This window comes from Bombus huntii, chromosome 7 (genome assembly GCF_024542735.1).
Source record: "Bombus huntii isolate Logan2020A chromosome 7, iyBomHunt1.1, whole genome shotgun sequence".
In the NCBI taxonomy this organism is placed as follows: Eukaryota; Metazoa; Arthropoda; class Insecta; order Hymenoptera; family Apidae; genus Bombus; species Bombus huntii.
Genome location: NC_066244.1, coordinates 8,942,828 through 8,964,963, shown reverse-complemented (window position 1 = coordinate 8,964,963; position 22,136 = coordinate 8,942,828). Strand labels below are relative to the sequence as shown.

At 46.0% G+C, this 22,136-nt stretch overlaps 1 protein-coding gene across 2 annotated transcripts in view; it reads left to right on the top strand.

Moving 5' to 3' along the window:
* Positions 1–21,282, top strand: part of LOC126867654 (protein O-mannosyl-transferase TMTC2-like) — a 215,484-nt gene extending 194,202 nt beyond the window's left edge. Inside the window, exons 10-12 of one of the 2 annotated variants that reach the window (XM_050622423.1) lie at positions 16,585–16,725; positions 18,858–18,942; positions 20,695–21,282. In XM_050622423.1, the coding sequence (XP_050478380.1) occupies positions 16,585–16,725; positions 18,858–18,942; positions 20,695–21,026 (558 nt within the window). In that variant the 3' untranslated portion in view covers positions 21,027–21,282. The remainder of the gene's footprint in view (positions 1–16,584; positions 16,726–18,857; positions 18,943–20,694) is intronic. The other variant, XM_050622424.1, reaches the window with a different exon arrangement.
* The last annotated feature ends 854 nt before the right edge of the window (positions 21,283–22,136 follow it).

The following is a 22,136-nucleotide window of genomic DNA, read 5'->3' as shown; positions in this document are numbered from 1 at the left end:
TTGCCCAGGGGACGCGAATGTCTGATGGCTCTTATATAGTCGCCATTAAAGATATTCGTGTTACTCTAAGATCCTGGAAAATCCTTGGCTAACTGTTTCATCCGTGTGACGGAGAACTAGAAAATCTTAGGAATAAATCCAGCGGCAAATTCGTCCACTTTTCTTTTACAATCGCCTTCCTCTCCTTCATCCTCTGTCTTGTATTTTTCTTTTCTCTCGTTACAATGCAACGAATTGTATATAACGTTAGAAAGAAATAGGCGTGACGAGCGACGTAAGAAATATCGGAATTCTTTTATATGATTAATAAACTCAGCTCTTTTGGACAGAGTAAGAAAGCTGCAGCGAATCAAGATTAATAAGCAGACGTCAGAGTGATATGGTTCTCAATTGATTCCAGTATATCGATTGAATCGCCTGAAACTTCTTCCATTTCGTTTCCTTTTCTCCGCTCCCATAAGTTATCGAAGACAAGCAAGTTTGCGACATCGTCGCATTAATCGAGAACACATAAATACAGCTCTCGAACTCTCGACTCAGGAACACGAAAGATATTTCAATCGTGGAACTAGGAATATCATGTATATCACGGATAATAATTAATTTATCGCGGATACGACGACGAAATGGACCCCAAAATGTTCACCCCCTTCTAACAGTGTTATCAGTTACGAGAGAAAAAACTTGGCGACTCCTGTGGGTACTCGACCAAGTTCCCGGAAAATCACCAGCTAAGAAAAAATTAATAACCGGAAAGTTTCGACCCCTTTTTCATTTACCCTCACAACGTGTACAGATATCCAGCACGGAACGGTGCGTGACACGCCTCGATTTCGTTAATCAACCAACCCTCGGGGCTCTCTCACACTCCCTGTTCGCTCTTGATCGTTCAATAAAAACGGCAGTGAGAATCATTATCGCTGTTTGTCCTCTATTTGCTTCTTTTCTCTCTCGTCCAGTGTCGAAGTGTTTCGCCAAGAAATTCCACGTTGCTCCACTGTAAGAACTTTGAACAAACTCCATGAAGGGATCTACAAATAATTCGAAGAATGCGATTAATTGTTTCAAGTTTGAGAAAGAGTAATCCCTCGTCCTGGATATCGCTATCCGGCGACGATAGTTGCAAATGATTTATTATTCACGAAGATCAGCTCACCGATAAACCGTATCATCGTAAAAGATAAACTCTGTGTACTTTTTTTGTAGAAACGCAAATATTCCAATATATAAAATATTCAACAAAGAACATACGTTTATTTAAGTAAAATCAATTTGCATTTCTTTCGTGCACCATCGCTTATAAAACAGGTTATGAGTATAATGTGTATAATGATTTTTAAATTGAAAATAATAATAAACGGTTTATGCATGAAAAAGGAAATATACATATTTACATCGTTCATACACGTGGTTTTAATTGCTCGAAGAAAAACAGTCGACCAACGAAAGAATTGTTCTAACATGAATCTTCCATATCGAGACTTCATACGTCAATTTCATTTATCGCAAAGAGAAAGATATTTTCAAAGCTCCTCTCGACAATCGTTTCCAGTGAAATAGACCGTACATCGAAGACACGACCGAAAACTCCCCATCGACTGTTCCTTTTGTTCAAAAAAAAAAAAAAAAGAGGACCGATCATTTCATATGTCGTTTTAATAACAAAGGGTCTCTTTGTGCCGCGCTGTTTAAGTGGCTAATTAGGTGCTTGAAACCCTCCGGCCGACATACAATGCCGCTCGAGGTAATTTCGCGACCCCATCTACTTTCCATCTTCTCTCTGTCCACCCTTCTTCTACGATCTTCCCCGCTCTACACGGTGCACGCGCGTACACTCTCCCCAATCTCCATTCCGTTCATCCCTATGTACCTCATTTCCTCGACATAGCTGCCCACGGATCTAACTTTACTCTGCCCTCCCCTCTAACATGAATTCTACCATCGTGTCGTCCCGTTTCGTAATTTCACGAAGAACGCGACCTTCCTTCGTGCATCCCCATTACCCTGTAGATTCGTTGAGAGCTCGTCAAATCCCTCTGAAATTCCTTCTTTCTCCACGCTATACTCCGATACGATCCTCGGTCGAGGTTAAGACCGCGAGATTCGCTTTTTGCGTCGTACGCCGTCTGATTGGCGGCGAAACTGGAAATAGAAGGTGCGATTACTAGGTTTAGGAGGGAAACTCATACGCGTGAGAAGCAGAAATCGGGGTTTGCTTTCGTTCATTTTTTCTCTTTTTCTTCGTCGTGAGAGGATGGGATGTCTTTGAGAGGTCGACCAGTCTAGAAATGGTAAAATCGAACGTCACGTTCATGGTGCTCGCGTCTCGAACACTTGGAGGGTTACCCTAGGGAGCGAGACCGCGACGCGGCGGGGAGTATTCGTAGTCGTGGTATAATAGAGTCGATAATGTTCCATTCCGACCGGCTCCTTTTTTTTTTTTTTCCTTAGCAGCTTGATAGAGTTCTCCGTTCCCTCGAGGCGCGTTCGTTGGCTTCACAGCTTTATAAACCGAAAGCAAATCTAAAGGTATTCGATAGAGGCGTGGAAAGAAAGAAACAAGCCGGTGAAATTTCTTGGAAGTCGCTGGTTGATTAAATCGAGGCAGATTAGCGAGTGACAATGCGGAATTTTATTTTCTCTTCTATCGTTTTCCGATATTACTGTCATCGTCGACTACGAAACTACCGGTGATCGTTGAAAACTTGAAAGAGCATGTCGCTCCGCGAACGACTATAGAACTTGGATGATGGAAATAACGCGACTGTTTCAGAAAATTTGAACGCGATTTCGACCGTAAACGATCAGCCGCGGTGAATTTAATGGCTAGACAGACGCAAATGGATGTTCCCAGTAATCAAACATTCGCGGATTTCCAATCCGTCGGAAGCGCCTCGACGCTTTCCACGATTTCAAGCCGGTGTGTGCTCAAATTTTCATACGTTACATCAGGAAATATCGTCATTATCGTTGCGATTTCAACGCTATAGAGAAAGTCTGTTCGAATAACCGATGCAACGGTGATTAAAGCGAAGAGAAACGTCGATGCCGCGGTAAAACGCGTCATCGCGAGTTCTATGCGACTCGTGATAACGCGAAACGAACGTAACTCGTAGAATATACGAGGAAAAAATTCGAACACGTCGTCGATCGCGTGTTTACACGACAAATTATCGATATTCTAGTTTCGCTGGTCGTCGCGTATAAATGTACAGGCAATTTTTACAGTGTTCTCATTTAACGAAATTAATAAATGGCCGATGTCGAAGCTAAGTTGCCGAGTATTCAAGTTACAACTGGCGGAATTCTGAACAATTTCGGAAACGCTGTGACACTGGTACGAAATTTTAATTGGAGCTCGATTAATTGAGATCTTGTTAATTGAAATCACCAACGCGAACGTGAATTCGTATTACTTGATCGCGAAATCGTAACAATTTTTTATTTTCATCGCGAAACTCCTATAATATAAATGTAAAGGGGAAAACTATTTAAAAAGAGTTAAAGAACCCTATTATTCGCTGATCTTCTCTCTTAAAAACCTTCTCATAGAATATTAACGCATCGCGGTAGAACTTATTGCACGATCTAATACCCGACTAACGTGGCTTCCAAGAGTCCGTTAAGACTACCGGAATAGCTTTTAAATTACACGGCCCACTTCCAGTCGCATCGAACCGCGGGCTGGCTTCGCGCGAACCATATCCCATCGTGCGAAGGTTTTTGTCTGCAATTTTAATTTTAACGCGAACCATTCGCCGGCAGCTTGGTCTTCCGGCGTAGCGGCGCACTTTAATCTTCCAGAAGAACGTCCATTGTATCGTCCCTCCTCTGCCTTTTTCTCTTCCTGTCCTCCTTCGTCGCAGCACCAACCCCTGTGAAACTTTCGCGCACCGGCGACCATCGCCACAACTTTTGCGCGCGCTAAATCGCGAACAGAACGTACGAAGAGAGAACAAGATGGGGAAAAACGGCGGGATATCGCGAGAAAGAAAGGAGGACAGCCACGTTTCGCGGTCACACCCCATCCCCCACCGCACATCGTTCCCTTCTACTCTCTCGAATTAAACACTTTTGCTTTTTACACGGTCCGCGTCTCGCTTCCTTTGTTCTTCAGCGCTGCAATACCGCTGTGCTAACACCTCACTACTCTGCTTGTGGCTCGTTCGAGTTTCTGGAAACTCGGTCGCCCGTTCTTCGGGCAACTGGAACAGAAACCAGCAGAAGGAGCAGCTTTTGAGCGCGTGTGACGCATTCAAAAGACCACGTCGAAGCTTCGTTAATGCCGCGGTCTCATCTTCTTTCCCTGATTACTCGCCGCCTGGCCATTTCGTGCGCGCACCACGACTGCCGACCGCGAATCACCCGCGACCACAGAACATCCGAGAGAAGAACGTTAGCAAAGGAGAGAAACCTGGCATCTTTTTAAGTAATGAAATCCTCCTTGGTAGAAGCAATGCCGCTTTCCTTCCTTCCTTCCTTCCTTCCTTCCTCCTTTCTCTCTCTCCTTCCTCGCGATGCTTATTACGCCGCGCGCGGCCTCGACTCCTTTCATCCGCGGACTTCTTCTTGTTCGCCGACGAAATTCTTCGGGATTCAATGGAACCGGCGAAGGAAATAATACGACCTTCGTTTAAATGGACAGCTTGAATCCTTATCGAGGCAGAAAGGATCCCCTGTTCCCTGAAGCTTTTGTTCGAACGGGCCCGAGTGAGTTTATGTTTAATAGAAGTTGGTAGGTTTAGTCGATTGTACCTTAGAACACGGCATAGCGCTGTATTTTCGGTTTAGTTAAGCTCGATTCTTAAAGTGGATACGCAGGGTGGTAACGCTCATACGAAGCAAGTCGAACGGTAACAGGTAACGGCAACGTTGGAATTATGCACGTAAGATTATCCTCAGTTTACCATATGGACATCACATCTGCTATTTTTCAGAAGTTGAAGTTTCCCATATTGCATAGTGTAAAGTTACAACTCGGACCACGTCGACAGCTTGATTGGTACCTTAAGATTAAGGACCCGGTTTCGACGAATCCGCTCAATAGCAAACGACGTGTCATAATCTTCGACATCAGATGAGAACTCGACGATAGACCACCGGACGATTTCGTAAACAGGACACACCCTCGATGAGGTACGCACAAGACGCTCACAACAATTCTATTGGGGATTGGACAGAAAACGTTGACGAAAACACAGACCCCAGACTGACACTTAGAATACAAGCACCAGGTGTCTCGAGAATAAGGACTTACGTTCAACACGCTCTCACTTGCGTTTCATACTCTTGCGTTTAAACTACTCTTACGTTTAAACCAGACTTGCGTTCGTGCAAAACACTTCAAATAGACATGCAGGTTTTTTCGACCAGTCGCGACGCGATAAAGTGCACGCGTACCGAGCGAAAATTCAAAGTCGATTTTCTCGAAAACAAAGCCTCAAACTAAAAATTTTTATTCTCTATTTTCCACTTCTTTTTTCGCGTAGAATCACCCCCTTTCCGCTTGTACCACCAGTTACCAACCACCCTGTATATCATATATTAATAATTGAGATAGGTGAATGATCCAAGGATGTAAAGCCGATAAAGAGATGTTGACTGTTCTAAAGATGATGAACCAGTGAAGTCCGGTGGCGATGCTGTCGCAAAAGAAAACTCTTACTCGGTGATGATCGCCCCACCACTGGTCGCTTGCGGGTGGAATCCCAGGAAAGATGGGAAAACCAACGTTTCCCCAATTTTTACCTGATGGAGCAATAACCACAAGGAACCTCTTGACTCGAAAATGTTTTATGCCATTTGACGGCCTTAACGGAAAATCAAAAAACCTCGTTTTATGACAGTTCCTTAGGATTATCGCGATCCGATTAATTCGATGTGCACAGCTGGTGGCCGCCTCGAACGTAAAGAGTCACCGGACGTAACAATGCAAATCACAAGCATGTTACAACTCTTTAATCTCCGTTCACCTTGAGCGTTAATATCGTTCAAGATTCGCGATCACAGCCGAACAGTTGCAATTTAACTGATCGCCACCTAGTTGAGAGGTCGCAACAATGCACGAATGCGGATATTTGTGTAAGAACGGAAGGAATAATACGTTTTACGAAATCGAGAAAAATGACCAGCGATCGGTTTCCATTGGACGATCGCAGCCGTCTGAACCTCCAGCTTTCATCGGTCATATTTCTCTTCGTTTATCGATCCAACCGTGTCTGATTAAGGCCGTCCTTTGCTACTGCCACGCTAATTCGTCCGACAGGCGGTTCCAGCTGCAAAAAATTACGGCTCGGTTCGACATCGGTTTCTCTTTGAAACTCTGGTGACGAAAAATTTGAAAAGTTTGCGTCATGTGGCGTCGAAAATGTACGGGTCAGCTGGTGTAGTAACACCAAAGTAAGAAAGTATCGGAAGACAGTCTCATGAATGTTGTCACGAGCGGTTTGGCACCATCTTGTGAATTAGTTTAGCCATTGAAACGATGCAAAAATAATCGGCCAGAGTTCCCGTAGGATATTTTCCTGGCCCATAAAACTATAATTTCGTTCCATCTCTCGTTCTTTTCGCGTTATACTCGTTCCCCTCTCGGTCTCTTTACCTTCAAACTGAAAACAATTCCGGACGATTCAATTTCCTTCCCGTGCAATTGAACCAACAAGAGAGAGAAAAAGGGAGAGAGAGAGAGGGAGATAAAAATCATCCTCGGCGACCGAAGGAAATTTAATTTCACGGGGAACGATGTTCAAAGTACCGCGATACTTAAGACTCTGACCTGGCCAGGTATACCGGAGATCGAGAGCAATCGGAAAAACGAAAATAGTTGTTTGCAAACCGTTCGATGGTATCGAGAGACTCGTGGTATATCGTATTTCCTCTGTTCCCTTCGTCGACCTATCGTGGTCATCGGCCGGACCAAACCTCTGGGAATTTCAGATATTAGAGCGTGATTCGTTTTTCTATAGATCGACCGATAGAGAAGGAAACCTTTCACCAAAATTCCACGCTTCGCGGTTGCAACATAGTGCAATCGCTCGAATGGTCAATTTTGATTTCATCCAGAGGCGTTTCATATAGATACATTTCTCGCTAACCGGAACATAGTTCACTTGGATACACGAACAAAGTCCATATTCCGCTAGAAACCGCAAACGACCCAAGAAACTCCGCAGGAGCTCGTTTACGTACTCCATTCGAGGGTCTCTCTGTGGTCGAAAGTCAAAGCCGTGGTACCTCGTGAAAAAGCGGCGTCCGTTATCGATTTCTCGTGAAGCAAGGGCCGGATCAAATAAGCGAAGAAGTCGTGGATAGAGAGACTGCCGTTGATGGAACGAAGGCCGCCTGTGATGCTGAATGACGGTCGAGGTCTGAATCGTGCGAAAATAGACGCACGAGAAATGGTCGAGGAAGGAAGAGGTGGGGCGCAAAGGTTGCTCGGGACCCGGCGAAATTTAGTTCCCGAAACGAGGGTCTAATCGCTGCTGCGATATCTCTCAGGACTTTACGACGTCGTCCGTGTACACCTCACGCGCGCAAACACGGACAAACGTGTACTCATACTTGGGCAAACAAACACACGCTCGAGCAGACCCGCACAAATGGAGCAACTGGCGTTTCGACGACGACAGAAAGAGAAGAACACGTGGAAACGTACACGTACACGCGGCACGAAGTAACACACGCTCGTTGCCGCGTGCACGTGAACCGAGATCTCGATTCAAAGTGTAGGTACGGGGGTAAAACATCACCGGCAAGATTACAGCGGAGTTTCGCCAGTTTCCGATGTTTTATCGCGATGACCCCCGGTCGCGTTTCCCCAGCAAAGTCCAGAGGTTGGCTGGCCGTTGGCGTGGAAAATCGGACGAAACTTTGGAATAATACGCTAAGGAGGCGATCTTCTTTCTTCCTCTCCGTCTGTGGACTTCTGTGTGCACGAAGAACACGATTATCGGAAATTCGTGATTCTCGACGTGGGACGCGTTCCACTCGTGGAATGTCATAGCCGTCCGAGACCCGGTCGCTTCACGAAAACGGGAGGAAAAGGAAGAGGAGGAAGATGAAAGTTTTCAACGGTTGGGAACAGCGTGAGCGAACAAGTGGAAAGGAACCAGCGGCGAATCGAACGAGCCGAATCGAGCCAGACGATCGTCCAAATGTAAGAAAAGAAGGGAAATGAAACGCATCCACGACGATCGATTGACGTCCGCGACAATTTACTCGTCGTTCGCGACCAGCCTTTTTCGCGATCAGATTTCACTGCCGTCCTTGGCGCCGCGCAAGAACCGAATTCCCGAGCTTTTCTCTACGAGATCTCTCCGGCTGGTACAGAGGATGATTTACGAGCGACACTGATAATTACTTTGGTTGCGTTAATTTTCGAGTCTGATTAAAATGTCGCGTTGAATCGGATAACAGCGGATAAACGGGTCGGAAAAAATCGTCTGTCCACCGCAGATAACTCGCCGTCACCTACGTATTCCCAGAATTTTTAAGTGGATTTCCTCTTTCCAGTCAACGGTGCGACGCGTCAAATTCGGCGGAAATATTTTTTGAAAATTTCCAGGATCGCGCGAATTGTAATTTATCTCTACGCTACTCGACAGTTCGATATAATTTGGAAATAGTGAGAAACATTGTTTGTTACCCCACGAGATAAACAAAGGATCGTGAAAAATCACGAAATCATGGCGAAACGACTGGAATGTTTGTACGTCCAATACAGATCAAATGAAAGACAATTAACGAGAGAATAATCGGACAGTCGATCGTTTGAACGAACGCTCGCCACTATAATCGAATTTCACGGGTTTCAGTATCTTCATTTCTTGCTCGTTGCAAATTTCACGACTCGTGGCACACACAGAGAATATGTTCTGCGACAGAAATTTATTTGAAAATAATATATCGGCTCGTGCTAAGATGATCGATCGCTAATTAGACGAATGAATCATCGTTTGAATCAAAGATCGTCTTAGCGACAGGCCGAGCGATCGATTTAACATAATTTAACGAGTAGGACGGTTAAGTGCAGAGACCAGAAGAAAGTTTCGTCAAGACGCAAAGACCTTTTAGCCGGGACAGAACTTTTAACTACTGGTCGTGCTCTCGTTGTTTTTTCCCCTCTCTTTCGCAGTTAGCTTTATGACGCGAAACTAGACGCAATAAACATTCTATTGCGCTGGCCTCGTTATCTTTGCTCTTTTTTCTTGGCAACTCGTGGCCGTAAATACTTCCACTTTAATAAAAATTTGAGCTGACTCGAAATAAAACTTCGACAAACGTGGCGGTATTAGTTATCGAGTTTGCTCCCTTGCGCTCGTTACCTTTTTTCCTTTTCGCTCTTCCAGGTGCACCGACACTTTTTGCTCGCACGTTATGGCTACTGATATCAACTTATTTGCGCAGTTAGTTCGATCTACCCACTCTCGTAACTCTAACGGTAATTCTCCCAAAGAATATGTAACCGTTTAATCTGAGAACCGGTTGGCCAACTTCCGCCGAGTTTCTCCTCTAAATAAAACTTTCTATCGCTCTTCTATTTACTCTACGTCGTTTCCCATGGCGTTTTCCTAACGTGTAAAAAGATTCGGCTGTAAGATTTAACATCAGTCAATCAATGTCTCGTCGCATCGTGGTAATTTGGACAATTGCTCACGACACGACACCGCCACCATGCGACGGATTGTAAAATACGCACGGAGGCGAGACAACGAATTTCCATTTGCCCCTAGGGAGATCCTTCATTCGATATTACGCGACCATAATACGAAACGAGTAATGCGGCTGGAATTAAAGCTCGAACGCTCTCCCCTGTCTTCCATCTCCAGCACGTCAATCGGATTGCAGACAGAAATTAATCCATTCTCTACGCGCTCCTAATCAGTCGTCTGATTGTTCGTTTCGTAGAATCGATCGGCTTCTCGCAATCTCCGGAGGATAGGTTTCGGAGAACGATTGGAATTACTCGGCTCGACCGGGTCGCTTCTACGCATCGCAAGAACGAAAGAGAAAACTCCAGAGAGAACTTGCTTTCGCTCTTTTTCCTTCGATTCGTCATCCACTTCGTTCTCCCCCGTTTTACACGCGGAAGTTACACGCGAAAAAGCGATCGGTTCGACATAACCGAGGCAAAATTTCGAATCGTTCCATCGTCGTGTCAGGGCAGGTCGGACCATTTTCTAGCTGTAGCGCGTTGTTTGCGTTTGACCGAGGCGTATTTATCTAATGTAAATTTAATACAAGCCAGGACGATGGCGAATTCGAAATAATTTCCGAAACTTTCTCGTCCAACAAATCCTGGCAGCAAAAGAGAGAGAGAGAGAGAGAGAGAGAGAATTTGATCAATTTTCCCTTTCCGCGAATATTGTTTATTCTAGTCGAGCGTGTGCAACCGCATGCGCGCGGCTCAGCTAACGCGAATTTAATGCAACTCCGCTGTGGAATTAATTCGCAAATTACCATACGCGGCCGCGGTGGCCCACCGGCCAATGTTTTCGTCGGCTTTTCCCTGTGAAACGCCGCGAAACACCTGGAAAACCAATCTCCGTTAAGCCATTGTGCACTTTCGAATTCGATAGCCGAAAGATACCATCCCCCGGCGATATCCGTGATGCAATCCCGTGTTTCACGGGAACACGGTTCAATTACTGGATCTCTTATTTCAATTTTATAGCGGAACGGGGGAAAGGGCTACGTGGTACGCGCTACGAAAAAGTTTAAATAGAAAACCGTGGTGGAAACTGGGAAATTAATGATGATTGAGGATATTTCATGATTCAACGGACGTGAGTTATTGCCAGGATATTAAAAATATTTCGGTGAAATCAGAGTTTACAACCGTATACGACGATTTAGGAACAAACAATGATTTAAAAGTCCAAGGAGGACACGGCTTGCTTGTCGTAATTGAACCGGGAAAGAGCGTTCTTTGTTATGGACTCTTGGAGGAAATTGAGGCGATTAGCAGCGGGAAATATTGTCCGCGATTAAATCGATCGAAAGCCGACGATGGAAGAAAAACGAGCATCATTAGCGAGCAGGAAGGGAATCGTCTTTCTATGACAACGCCAGACCGTACGTTTCTTTGACGACGCGGCAAAAAATATTGCGCCGCTCGACCGCGATTAATCGTCGGCCATGTTCGACGAGTTTCCAGGCGAATTTTCATCCGAGTATCGCAAATTCCAGGAAAATACCGCGTGCCCGCGTGAAAAATCGCGTCGCCTTTTAACTACTAGCATAAACAAAAGCTTTCACGCTAATGAAAAATATATCATCGTCAGTAAGTATATCTTTCTTCCTAAAACTTTCCACCTGCTCTTCGCCATTAGAACTTCCCTTATTCCTATGAGATCCTTAATTATGGTATTTAAAGAGACAAATTTGAAAAACACCACTTTCTCTAATTCCCTGCCTTTATTGGTGAATCTTTCGAATCCTCTTGAAACAGCGATGACACTCTCACGAGCAACAAAGCACGCAATAATCGCGCGATTAACCGGACCGCGTTTTCGATCCAGTTTCGCTAAATGGCCGTGACGAGCCAGAAATACGCGACGAATCCGCGGGATTAAAACTCGAAGCAAGAACAGAGCGTCTGCGATTGAATCCACGCTGGAGACAGAGAAAAACAGACGGTTGGCGAGAGAGAAAAAAATATTATTTCGTCCGCCGCTCGACCGGCTGCATGCACGCGTCGTTACCTGCATACGTGTCGAGAATATATCTTAATCCGTTGAAGCCCCGGTCTGAATATTTATGCGAGTTGCCGTTCGCGTTGTAAATCGCCGCGAACCCGGCGCCTTTATAGGCTTTATATTTTCGCCAAACGCGTTACCGTTAATTGAAATCGTTCGAGCTCCGCCAATACGTGTTTACTTTAATCTTTCAGCTTAAGTTTTCTCCTCCAATCGTTAGAAAAATATGCCGCGTTTCTCGGCCGCGTGATTTACGATAAATATTATATAAAACGAATTGAATTTCAAATTAACCTTTTGAAAGCAAGACACCTGGGATTTTGTCGGTTTTATCGAGATAGCCGGGATATCGTATAAATCAAAGGTAAGGCCAGGCAGCAGGTTTGAAATGCGCGATACGCGAGCCCGCAATTTAATCCAATTATTCTCAGCGATTAGTTCTCTTGCGTATCGCTAACGTGGCAGCCTCTCTCTCTCTCTCACTGCTATCCTTTCACCGTTCTCGAACACAGTCAGTCATCTAATTGGCCCGCTCGACTTACCGTTCTAATTGTTTGTTCCCCCTTGACTCTGCGACTCGGTATGCACGAGGCGGCGACGACAATGACGACAATGACGACGTGACGCCGCATTCGCCCCGCAGCTGTTCGCACCCTCCGCATTTCGACGACAATTGCCAGGATCCTGGCGCTGCAGCGACGCTCTCTCACGAAACCTTTGAACGTAATTATCGGCGAATTAAACGAGCCACCGGGTCCGCGGTCCAAGTTCTGCTGGCGAGCGTCGCCCGTCGATAAGGCCAATAATTCACACGGAATATTCTCGCGAAACCCACCAATGCGACCACGCTCGAGTTTATCGCGATAATCGTCGTCCTCCTGCCGAGGAAATCCCCAATTTCTCTCGGTACGTTCTTTGAAATTTGAAGCTCGTGGGATCGAGATATCGGTTTGTCTGGAATTGTTGCTGAAATCGATTAAAAGTCTTGTTAATCTTGGACAAAATTTCAAGTAGCGCGGGCCAAATATCTTCAGCGGAGACCACAGCTTGATTTACTGAGATTCCTGTGAAACGCGCTTGATTAATTATTCCGGGATGAAGAGCCGACGATTCGACGCGAATCAGAAAATTTCGAGGAAAATGTTCTGTTAATTTGGCCGGCTGACGTGCTGTCGCTAAATCGGGTTTCGAGCTTGATTAACCATTCATCCAGCAGACGGGATGGTGCCGTAGCACTCTCCTTTCGTCCCGATATCGCGAAGTTACGTAGTAAAAAAAAAAAAAAAAAAAAAAAAGGAAAAATATAACAAACCAGAAAGTCTGTGCAGGGCGAAGGGTGGTAAACTGCAACTGCGAGCGTCAGGCACCGTTATGAATTCCTTGTTAGAACGGACCCGGGAACCGTCAGATTTTTATGTAAGCACAGTTATGTCCCTAATTTTTCTCGAAGAAACAGCCCACTCGAGGAACAGTGGAATGTCGAACGGCGCACCGCTCTCCAGAAACTCGCCCCTTTCCCGTTCCTCCTTCTCTGAGCGTAGCTCGAGGCCGTATTTTCAACGAAATCATGCCGCTGAATACATGATCCCCCGTTGCCAGGCGGATTCTTGCGTACAAATAAAAGCACGTAGCTCTCTCGAGGGCCAACTTCAACGCGAGAAATGGCCATCGATTTTTTACCTTATAAAAACTGTTTGACGCAACTTGCGCGAGGCTACGAAATAAGGAAAGAAGAAAGAAAGGAAAGGGAAAGCAATCTATCGTTGACTCGGAACAAAGAAACACGATTAATTTCCAGGGGCCTATTCTCCGCGTTTTTCTATCCCTCGATTTTCCCTTAGAAAATATAGACACAGACTGAATTCGAAGAGGATTTGCGAAGAGGGCTGCGCGAAACGCAGTCCCTCGGTGGTTTCCAGAGTCGCTTCGAAGAGGTGATTTTGCGGCAACAATGGCGTTCAACGTCGATGACATGGCCATGTAAAAGCATGCATCTTGCGGACTTCGAGCGCAGGTATCCCGCTGGCTGAAAACGCCGTGCCGCCGGGTAATACTCTCAAAAAGTAGTCCAAGTGAATAATGATTCCGCACAATGGAATTTCGAAACCTCTCTCTCTCTCTCTCTCTCTCTCTTTCTCTCTCTCTCTCTCTCTTTCTCTCTCTCTCTCTCTCTCTTTCTCTTTCTCTCTCCTTCTCCTTCTGCTTAAGGGGGGGGGGGGGGGGGGGGGGGGATGTTAATTCGTACAAAATAAGGCATGTTTTTATGAATTATTTGTGACGACACAGTTAAAATCTCTTTATTAAAACCAATAGTACATTAAAGTATGACATTCGAAGAATATTGTATAAAATTTTCACGAAGAAATATTAAAAAATACGGCAATGGCAGCAATTATTCGGACGTGTCTCGGAAAAAAGGTAGAATTGTTCATAACTTGGTGCTGGATCATTTGAAATCAAAAAATCAAAGTTCATTCGTTAGGTAACAGTTTTCCCCAGGTAACGCTGGGAGAGTTTTTCGAAATTTCAATTTTTCACTTTTTTGGAACACTTTGAAGGGAAAATTAGCCGATTTTGCGAAAATTTGTTGAAAAATTTGCGGTTGTACGAATTAACCTTACCCGCCCCCCCCCCCTTAAACGTTTCACAAGATGTGCTCGCAATTTTTCGGTCCCTATGTATTTACCTTTCTCGAACTTATTATCGACGCGCGTACTCGTCGAGTTCTCGCAGTTTCGGTCCAGGGCTTCTTCTCAATTTTTCAATCGGGCAGCTACGCCTGGTTTGCAGACGATGCTTTCACGACGAATTATTCAGCGTGTCGCGGTATCTTTACCGTTTCACTGAAGGAATCGAAAGTCACGCACCGAGCCTGAATATCATTCTGCCTGTACGTTGTCACTCGCTCGTTTGTTCCACGAAGCCTGGAGATAAGATACATAAGCGATTTGCCAACAACGACGAAGAAGGTACGCGCGAGAACGGAAACAAGTTCGATGAAACGGGACGACTCGCCGACTGCGTGCAGAGACTAAATGGGAGAACGCGATGCTCGTGGAAACTGGTTCAAGTGAATAATGAGGCGAAACAATGCGAGCGTTCCACTTTGAAAAGAGCCGATTCTTTGACGACGCGGCCACTTTCGCGTCCTGGCCTGCAATTGCTTTCACCTTTCGAGCGGAACCGCGGGAAACTCTGCTTCCAATGCGCGTTTCCAAGCTGGCAACGAGAGATCTTTCTAAGACAAAGTCTCGCGTTCCCTTTTAAGGAACGTTCCGTGGCATTCAGTCCCGGTAGAACCGTAACCTCTCTCTCTCTCTCTCTCTCTCTCTCTCTCTCTCTTCATCCATCGAAAGCTTGCACGGGGATAGAGGAACGCTAAGTGCAGGTAAAATTTCCCCCTGTCGATGAAAGTCAACCGTTCGATTCGAATCGATTCGGCCGGATTCAATTTGGCCGTAGCCAAGCCCGATCGTACGGCGACGAATAAAAGAGCCGACTACGTAGACGATGGTGAACGATAAATCATCGCGAGGACGTGAACGCGAGGAGTTGATCGAATTCTTATGAATCGCGCGATTCTTGCCGGAGCTGATACAGATTACTCCGAGCTCCGATCGGATACCGAGTACTTCCACGAGAAACGGGACGCGAGATCCATCGAATCACGGGGCAATCGGGTCCGACGAGTTAGTTGGATATTCGACCTCGTTCCTTTCCCGACGCTCCCTGCCATTTGTCTTCTGCACCCGCGAGGAGACTTCTCTCTGTCTCTCCCTCCCTTTTCTTTTCTCTTTCTATCTTTCTTTCTTTCCTTCTTACGGTCCATCTAGCAGGTTTGCTTTCCTCTGCTTATTCCAAGCTGCACATCCGGCACGAACAAAATCATAAAAGTTTTAGCCTACAACTTGGAGACGCGAGGGCAAGCCCGTGCGCTCGGAAAGAAGCTTTTCGGTGTTAGTCGTTCCGTAACGCTCACAGTCGTTTGTGTTCCCATCTTGTTCTCGTCTATACGGTCTACTCACGTGCTCACCCCTCGATCACCTTACCCCTAAAACGCCTTTGTACGTGTCTGACGTGAGTGTAGAGACACGCGTTACACATTCAAGAATCGAATAGGTGTATATATACGTTGTCCGTGAGAAGTCCGTGGCTCGAGTTCCGTCGGCCATTAGCAGCAGCCGTCGGTCCTGAAAATCAGAAAACTTCCCGAAACTGATTCCATCCGTACCTGCTCGCTCCCCTTCCCTCTCTCTTTCTCTCTCTCTCTCTCTCTCTCTCTTTCTCTCTTTCTCTCTCGAGCCAATTACTTTCTTCCTCGCGGATTTATCGCACGCCGGCCGATATTAATCGCACCTTCGACGCCGTTCGTTAAGCACCCCTGGCGGAGTTTTTGTTTTTAGCGCAGACGGAAATTGGTTTTTGAGGCGAAAGTGTTAATTCGTTCGTTGAAACATCCACACGATGAAGCGAATGTTCGCTAGAGAACGTGAAGCATTATGACTGCTATAGCGTGATAGTATTTTTTTTTTCTTTCATTTTTTTATGGAAAGTCGACGCGAGGTATTATGAGTGGCCTTCAAGAGTAATTTCAGGATATTCCATCGTGTTCTGTAATTCTGTGCACGAGATAGAGGAAATTGCTGGTAGAGAATCGCTTCGTTGGCTCAATAATTACGAATTAATCGTGCGCTAATTCGTTTAGAGCACCGTTTCGTTGCTCGCTGTTAATTCATCGTTGATTCGCGTATCAGGGGAACGCAATATCAACGAAACGAAGCATGTCGGTTAGGATCGGTAGAAGAAAAAAGCGAATGGAGAAAAATTGGAAAGAAAAAGAAAGTAAGATAGGAACCGTGGAAAGTCTGACGATCGACCTGTTTTACAGAGCGTTTACAATCTGCTGGGGGAAACTCTATCGAGGCTGCAACAGTACGCGGAAGCGGAAAGGTGGTTCCAGGCGAGTTTGGCCAGCCAGCCTGACCACGTGCCGGCCCACATCACTTACGGGAAACTTTTGGCCCGAAACGTAAGTAGTTACCAGTTTTAGATCGGTTCTCTTTCATCAGAGCGCGGATCCAGTTTCCAAGTTTACCGCGGCCCGACCAATATCGTTCAACGGAATTTCGTGTACAGCCACCGAGATACGGCTGCTACACCAGGCGTCAGTGCCCGTACTCGAGATACCGGAACCCCCGTGGAAAAACAGAATGCCTTAGGGAGAATCGGCCAACTTTTCGATCGCCATCGCGTCAAAGAACTCGATCCCATCTTCCCAACACCGTTTCACGCTGTTTGCAAAGTAACGCTCTTCTACGGTGCTGCTCGCAGACCGACAGGTCTCCAACACTTGCAAAAGCTACTTTTTCCTTTGAATTGTGATAAGAAGAGAAAAGTAAAGGAATAAAGAGATAGAGAGAGAGAGAGAGAGAGAGAGAGAGAAAGTTAGAGTTTGCAGTTAGGCGAGGTTTATGATAGTGTCAGGATTGCACGGATAGTTTTCAAAGCTAATAGCCTTGTAGTTACTTGTCGAATTGACAGAATTACGTAATTGACACACAGAGCTAAATCCGTTCAAATTTGAATGGTTCTTCGAACAAGTAAATTTACATGGCCACGTCCGTATAACTTGTAGTATCGAAGATCTACCCTAACATAGAGAAAGAAAGAAAGAAAGAAGATAAATCATGACGGAGGCTCTTGGCTCGAATATGAAACGATATAAAATAGCATTAGCCGATAACCGGGATTGCAGGCTCTCGCTCAACGAGTCTGGCCACGTAGCGACCCACATCACTTAGCAAACCTTCGACTCGGCACGTAAGTAGTTAGTACTATTTTGGTGCGGCGTAGCGCGGCGCGGCTTGGCGCGCTGGATCGAACACGATAGGCCGACCGAGAATCGGCTGACCCACATCACTTAAAGAGAAACCCGCCGACGGGAAACAGCGTGCCGTTAAGCTGATTCTGCTCGATCCACCGACCGTTCCGTGTTCCGGCCTGGTCAATCGTTGACCGGAAACCGGTATTTCTCCTGAAAACATATCTAACACGACCGACGATTACGCTCACTGAGCCGAAAGAGATTCGGAACGCGCGATGTTTCCTCCTTCCCTGTACGTGTCTCGTTCTCCAAACGAACCATACACAGGGCATTTCCTTTCGCAAACGCGTCGTTGCTTTTGCGATCAATTATCGTTTGTATCGTAAACGCGTGACGGGACTATCGGTCCTTCGTCTTTCCACGTCGCTCCATAATCACTCGATACGATTACGTTATACTAATCGATATAGCTTTGCAATGGTTAGAACGTATTATCAGGGACGCGTAATATAGTTGATCGCTTACCATGATAATATTACCGAATTGCCAATTTTCCATTAGTCCTTTCGTATACTCGAGCTGTCGCTCGCGAAATAACTTCAAATTGATCGGTCGTAAATGAAATAGCTTCACGGCTGATAAAATTTCATTTAATTTGCTGATTTAGTTGCATCTCTGTCGCAATAAAATTATATCACGCCGCGCACGTAAATAACTGCGTCAACAATATGAAACAGAGTCACTTGAACCGAAATTTTTCAATATTTTATTGCCCGGTATCGATCGCAAATTGGACGTGCAAACGATGCCAATCGGAGATAATAGACAGAAAATGGAAATTAGAAACTAGAATTTTTATTCGATCGCTCTCGTTCTCCCTCTGTTTCGTGAAATAAATCACCACTTTCCCTGTTATTTGCTCTCTTGTTCTTGGAATGTTAAATGTTCATTTGCGGAAGTCTCAGTCGGTAAATTACGATGTGTGTCACGTGGCAACCAGAAGGGTCAATGGAAAGTCAATACCGGTAAACGATGCCGAGCGTAATTGAACGTTTGACCGATAAATGTCGGCGTCCTGTCGCGTAGCCGATGAATTTTCGTCCGTGCAGGCTGTGTTGGCTAGGCGAACCGTATCGAAATTCCATTTCCATCTTTTACACTGTTCCCCTCTGTGTGCGAAGCGAAACAGAATCCTCTGTTTCTCGTTCTCGTGCCCCTAATCGCGTCAGGATAAATTTCGTTACAACGTGACTCGACGATCCGTGAAGGGTAGACCGCGTCGACAATGGCGGCCCGATCGATCGTTCGATTACTGATTTGCCTTGTTTCTTCCGCAGTCGAGCCGTGTGCTGGAGGCTGAGAGATGGTTCCTGAGAGCCCGTAGATTGGCGCCGGACGACTCGAGCGTGCACCATCATTACGGTACGTATAATTGCCAGTGTCTTTAATTAAAAAGGAATCGTTGAATAATCGAACATCATCAGACAGATTTCTCATCCTTCATCCATCCGCTAGTCTGAAACGTCTGTAGTCTATAGCCATTCGTGAAATAACAAGAGGTACTCGTTAATTATTAAAGCAACGAAACACGAGACCTAAGCGCATCCTCGTCGTTGTCAAGCAAATTGGAGTGGTCTGCGACAGATTCATCCTCTGGCCCGTTGTTCCGCTCGGTATAATTGATTCCTCGACTATACGGTACAACGAGCGAAGACGTTGGTAATCCTCTTCTATGTTGAAACGAGAGAACGAAAAGAAAACAAACCGCGGAGATAGAATAATGTAACGGACGTAACGATAAAGGAGGTTCACGGAGATCTTTTCAAGGAACCGTTTTATAGGGAAGATAAGAAGATCGTAAGATTCCGCCTGGTCGTTCTAAATACCGGTGTAATATTTTCCTGGGGGATGAAAGTAGAAACTGTGGTGGGAAAGTGGGTGGTGGCAACGATGGAGGGCGCTAATCGAAAAAAGAGACGGCCACAAGGGAATAGCGAATATCAGAAGGAAGGCAGCAGCCGGAAGGAGATCGACGGGTATTGAAATTCCAGAAAAGCGTCGCAATTCCTAGTGCTCGTCGCGTCGTTCTATTCTCTGTTCACGCTTGCCCTCTGCTCCAACCGCATTCAGACTCTCGTTCTTGGATCTTGGTTTGGCAACATTCTCTTCTCGCTAGTATTTCACCCACCCTTTCAAAAATCTATCCTTTCCATTTGCAAAAGCCGTGAAAGGAGATGGTCACTGGCATCGGTCAGCCGATTCTTTGCGGTCAGGATTAATCTACTCGCCAAAAAGAGTCTCGCGTTGGAGTCGGATTTTTCGGGCGCAAAAACCATCGCGGTTTATCTCTCTTAGCAGCACGCGTCATTAGGCAGTGGTCCACGGAACGTCGCATTATATTATACTTGATATATCACGAGTTGCGTTTATAACGTTCGTCCTCCGCCAAGTCTCGCCGGAATTTTGAGGACAATTCTCCGCTGGCAACCTTGACCTTATGTATACCTTATGCTACTCTCGCGCAACATTCTGTAACGTGTTAAAATATTCACATATATATATGCCTGTGTGTGTGTACGTATGTGTTTGTGTGCATGGAAGATGAATTTTCGTCTTTTGGCGACCGTGTGTTTTAATTAGAAAATAATATATGACGAAAGGATAACAAAGTATATAATTCACACACGTTTATCCCTTGTCACTTGGGAAGAAGCTCATTATTCAGAAGAAGCTACCACTCATTCTTCGCGGTATTAATAACATTATATCGCGGCCCTCCTTTTGAGGCAGGTTTAATCTAGTCGCATAGACCTCGTTGCTAGAAGGAGATGGAAAGTACCGCTAAGAGCAAATTGTTTCGGACTAATCTTAAGTCGACTTAATGGTTTCAAGGTTGATCAACCTATCCGAGCTGCACCTCATTCTACAGAAGCTCTCCCTCGACTGTCATAGTGTGTCTATCATTAAGTGACCTTCATAAGTCCATGCTATCTCATTGTACTCACGCATAATCACGCATATCATACACTTGCGCGCCATTCCTCGTATTATGACTAAAAACAAAATTGTTAATCCGTCTGGGCAAGCTTACAAGCTAGAAACTGTTCCTCTAGAGAGCAAGATTTCGAACGTAACATTGTACGTATAACTTTGAGACGGTCTGTGGCTTTGCAGGACTGTTCCTGACGTCGCAGGGTCGGCTATCGGAGGCGGCAGAGGAGCAACTCCGCGCCGCCGAACTTTCCAGATCCGATTACGAGCTGTCGATGGCGGCGGCGTCCGCGCTGCGCCAAGCGGACCGGCTGGAGGACGCGGAGGTGTGGTACAGGCACGCGGCTACCTTGAGGCCGCACGAGGCGCGAAGTCACACAAACCTCGGCGCGATTCTTCACCTGAACGGGAAATACAAGCAAGCGGCGGCTGCTTACAGCGAGGCGTTGAGGCTGCAGCCGGGCGATGCGACGACCATCATGAACCTGCACAAATTGGCGGCCACTCTCGCGTGACCTCGTCACGAGACCGCGGCGAACACCCAACAGAGAAACAAGTGTGTGTACGATACGACCCCAGGAAAGATCCTCTACCGACTCGCCGTATTTCCTGACCCCACGTCACCCCGATCTTCCTCCCGATATTCGTTTATATCCGTCGACCGGCACGCCAACGTCGCGGGGCGGAAGCCCCCGGGGACCTTGACGCGCTATCGACTCGTATCGCCTGCTATGGTATGTAAAGAATAAAGCTTCCTTTATTTTTCTCTAACGAGCTATATTTCTTTATTATCCATTGTTACCGTTCCCCTTATTCCGATTGTTAACCGTTTCGGTATAGAACGACGTGATGCAAATGCAGGTTTGTGTGATTGCAGAGAGAAAGAGAGAGAGAGAGAGAGAAAGAGAGAGAGAGAAAGAAAGAGCGTGGAAGAGATAAAGAGATGGTGGAAACGATCGAAGACTTGGATCGAGTTAATCATAGTCTTCTTTGACTGAGTTAATCATAGTCTTATAATAATAGTCTATGCGAAGAATTGTAAGAGAGATGCAGGTAAGTGTACGTTCAGAAATTTCATAAATTACGACGGTAGGTTGGCACAAAAACTTGGAGGCTCCCAAGGAATCTCCCTCGAGGTATCCATGGATCACTCAGCAGCCGTCAGCGTCGTATTTTCCCTCGTACGACAAAAAAAGAACGCCAGGAGCGTCCTAGAGAGTAAACCCTGATTTTCTCGCATGGAGGGTGTGAATCGTCCGCGCGAGTTTTCTTACCTCCTCGGTCCCGGTTTTCAAGACGTGGAAGCTCCATTAATATCGAATCTATTTGCACGGCGGCGCCGACTGGAATATTTAAGTTTACACTTTAAATCACACCCCCGAGCGAGTGGTGGAGTCGCGGCCTCGGAAGCTAGGGAGACGGGAGAAAAAGACGGATGAGGGTAATACCGCGAGAAAGGTAGACACAGTGTCGTGAGACAGAAAGTATGAAGGGAAGAAGAAGAGGGGGGAGGTCAACGTGGGCTGGGGGAGAGAGAAAAGAGGGAAAGGAGGGAACGAAGCCACCTGTCGCTCCCGTCGCCCTAGCTGAGACAGTCTCGACAAACACTCGACAGGTGCCGCAGC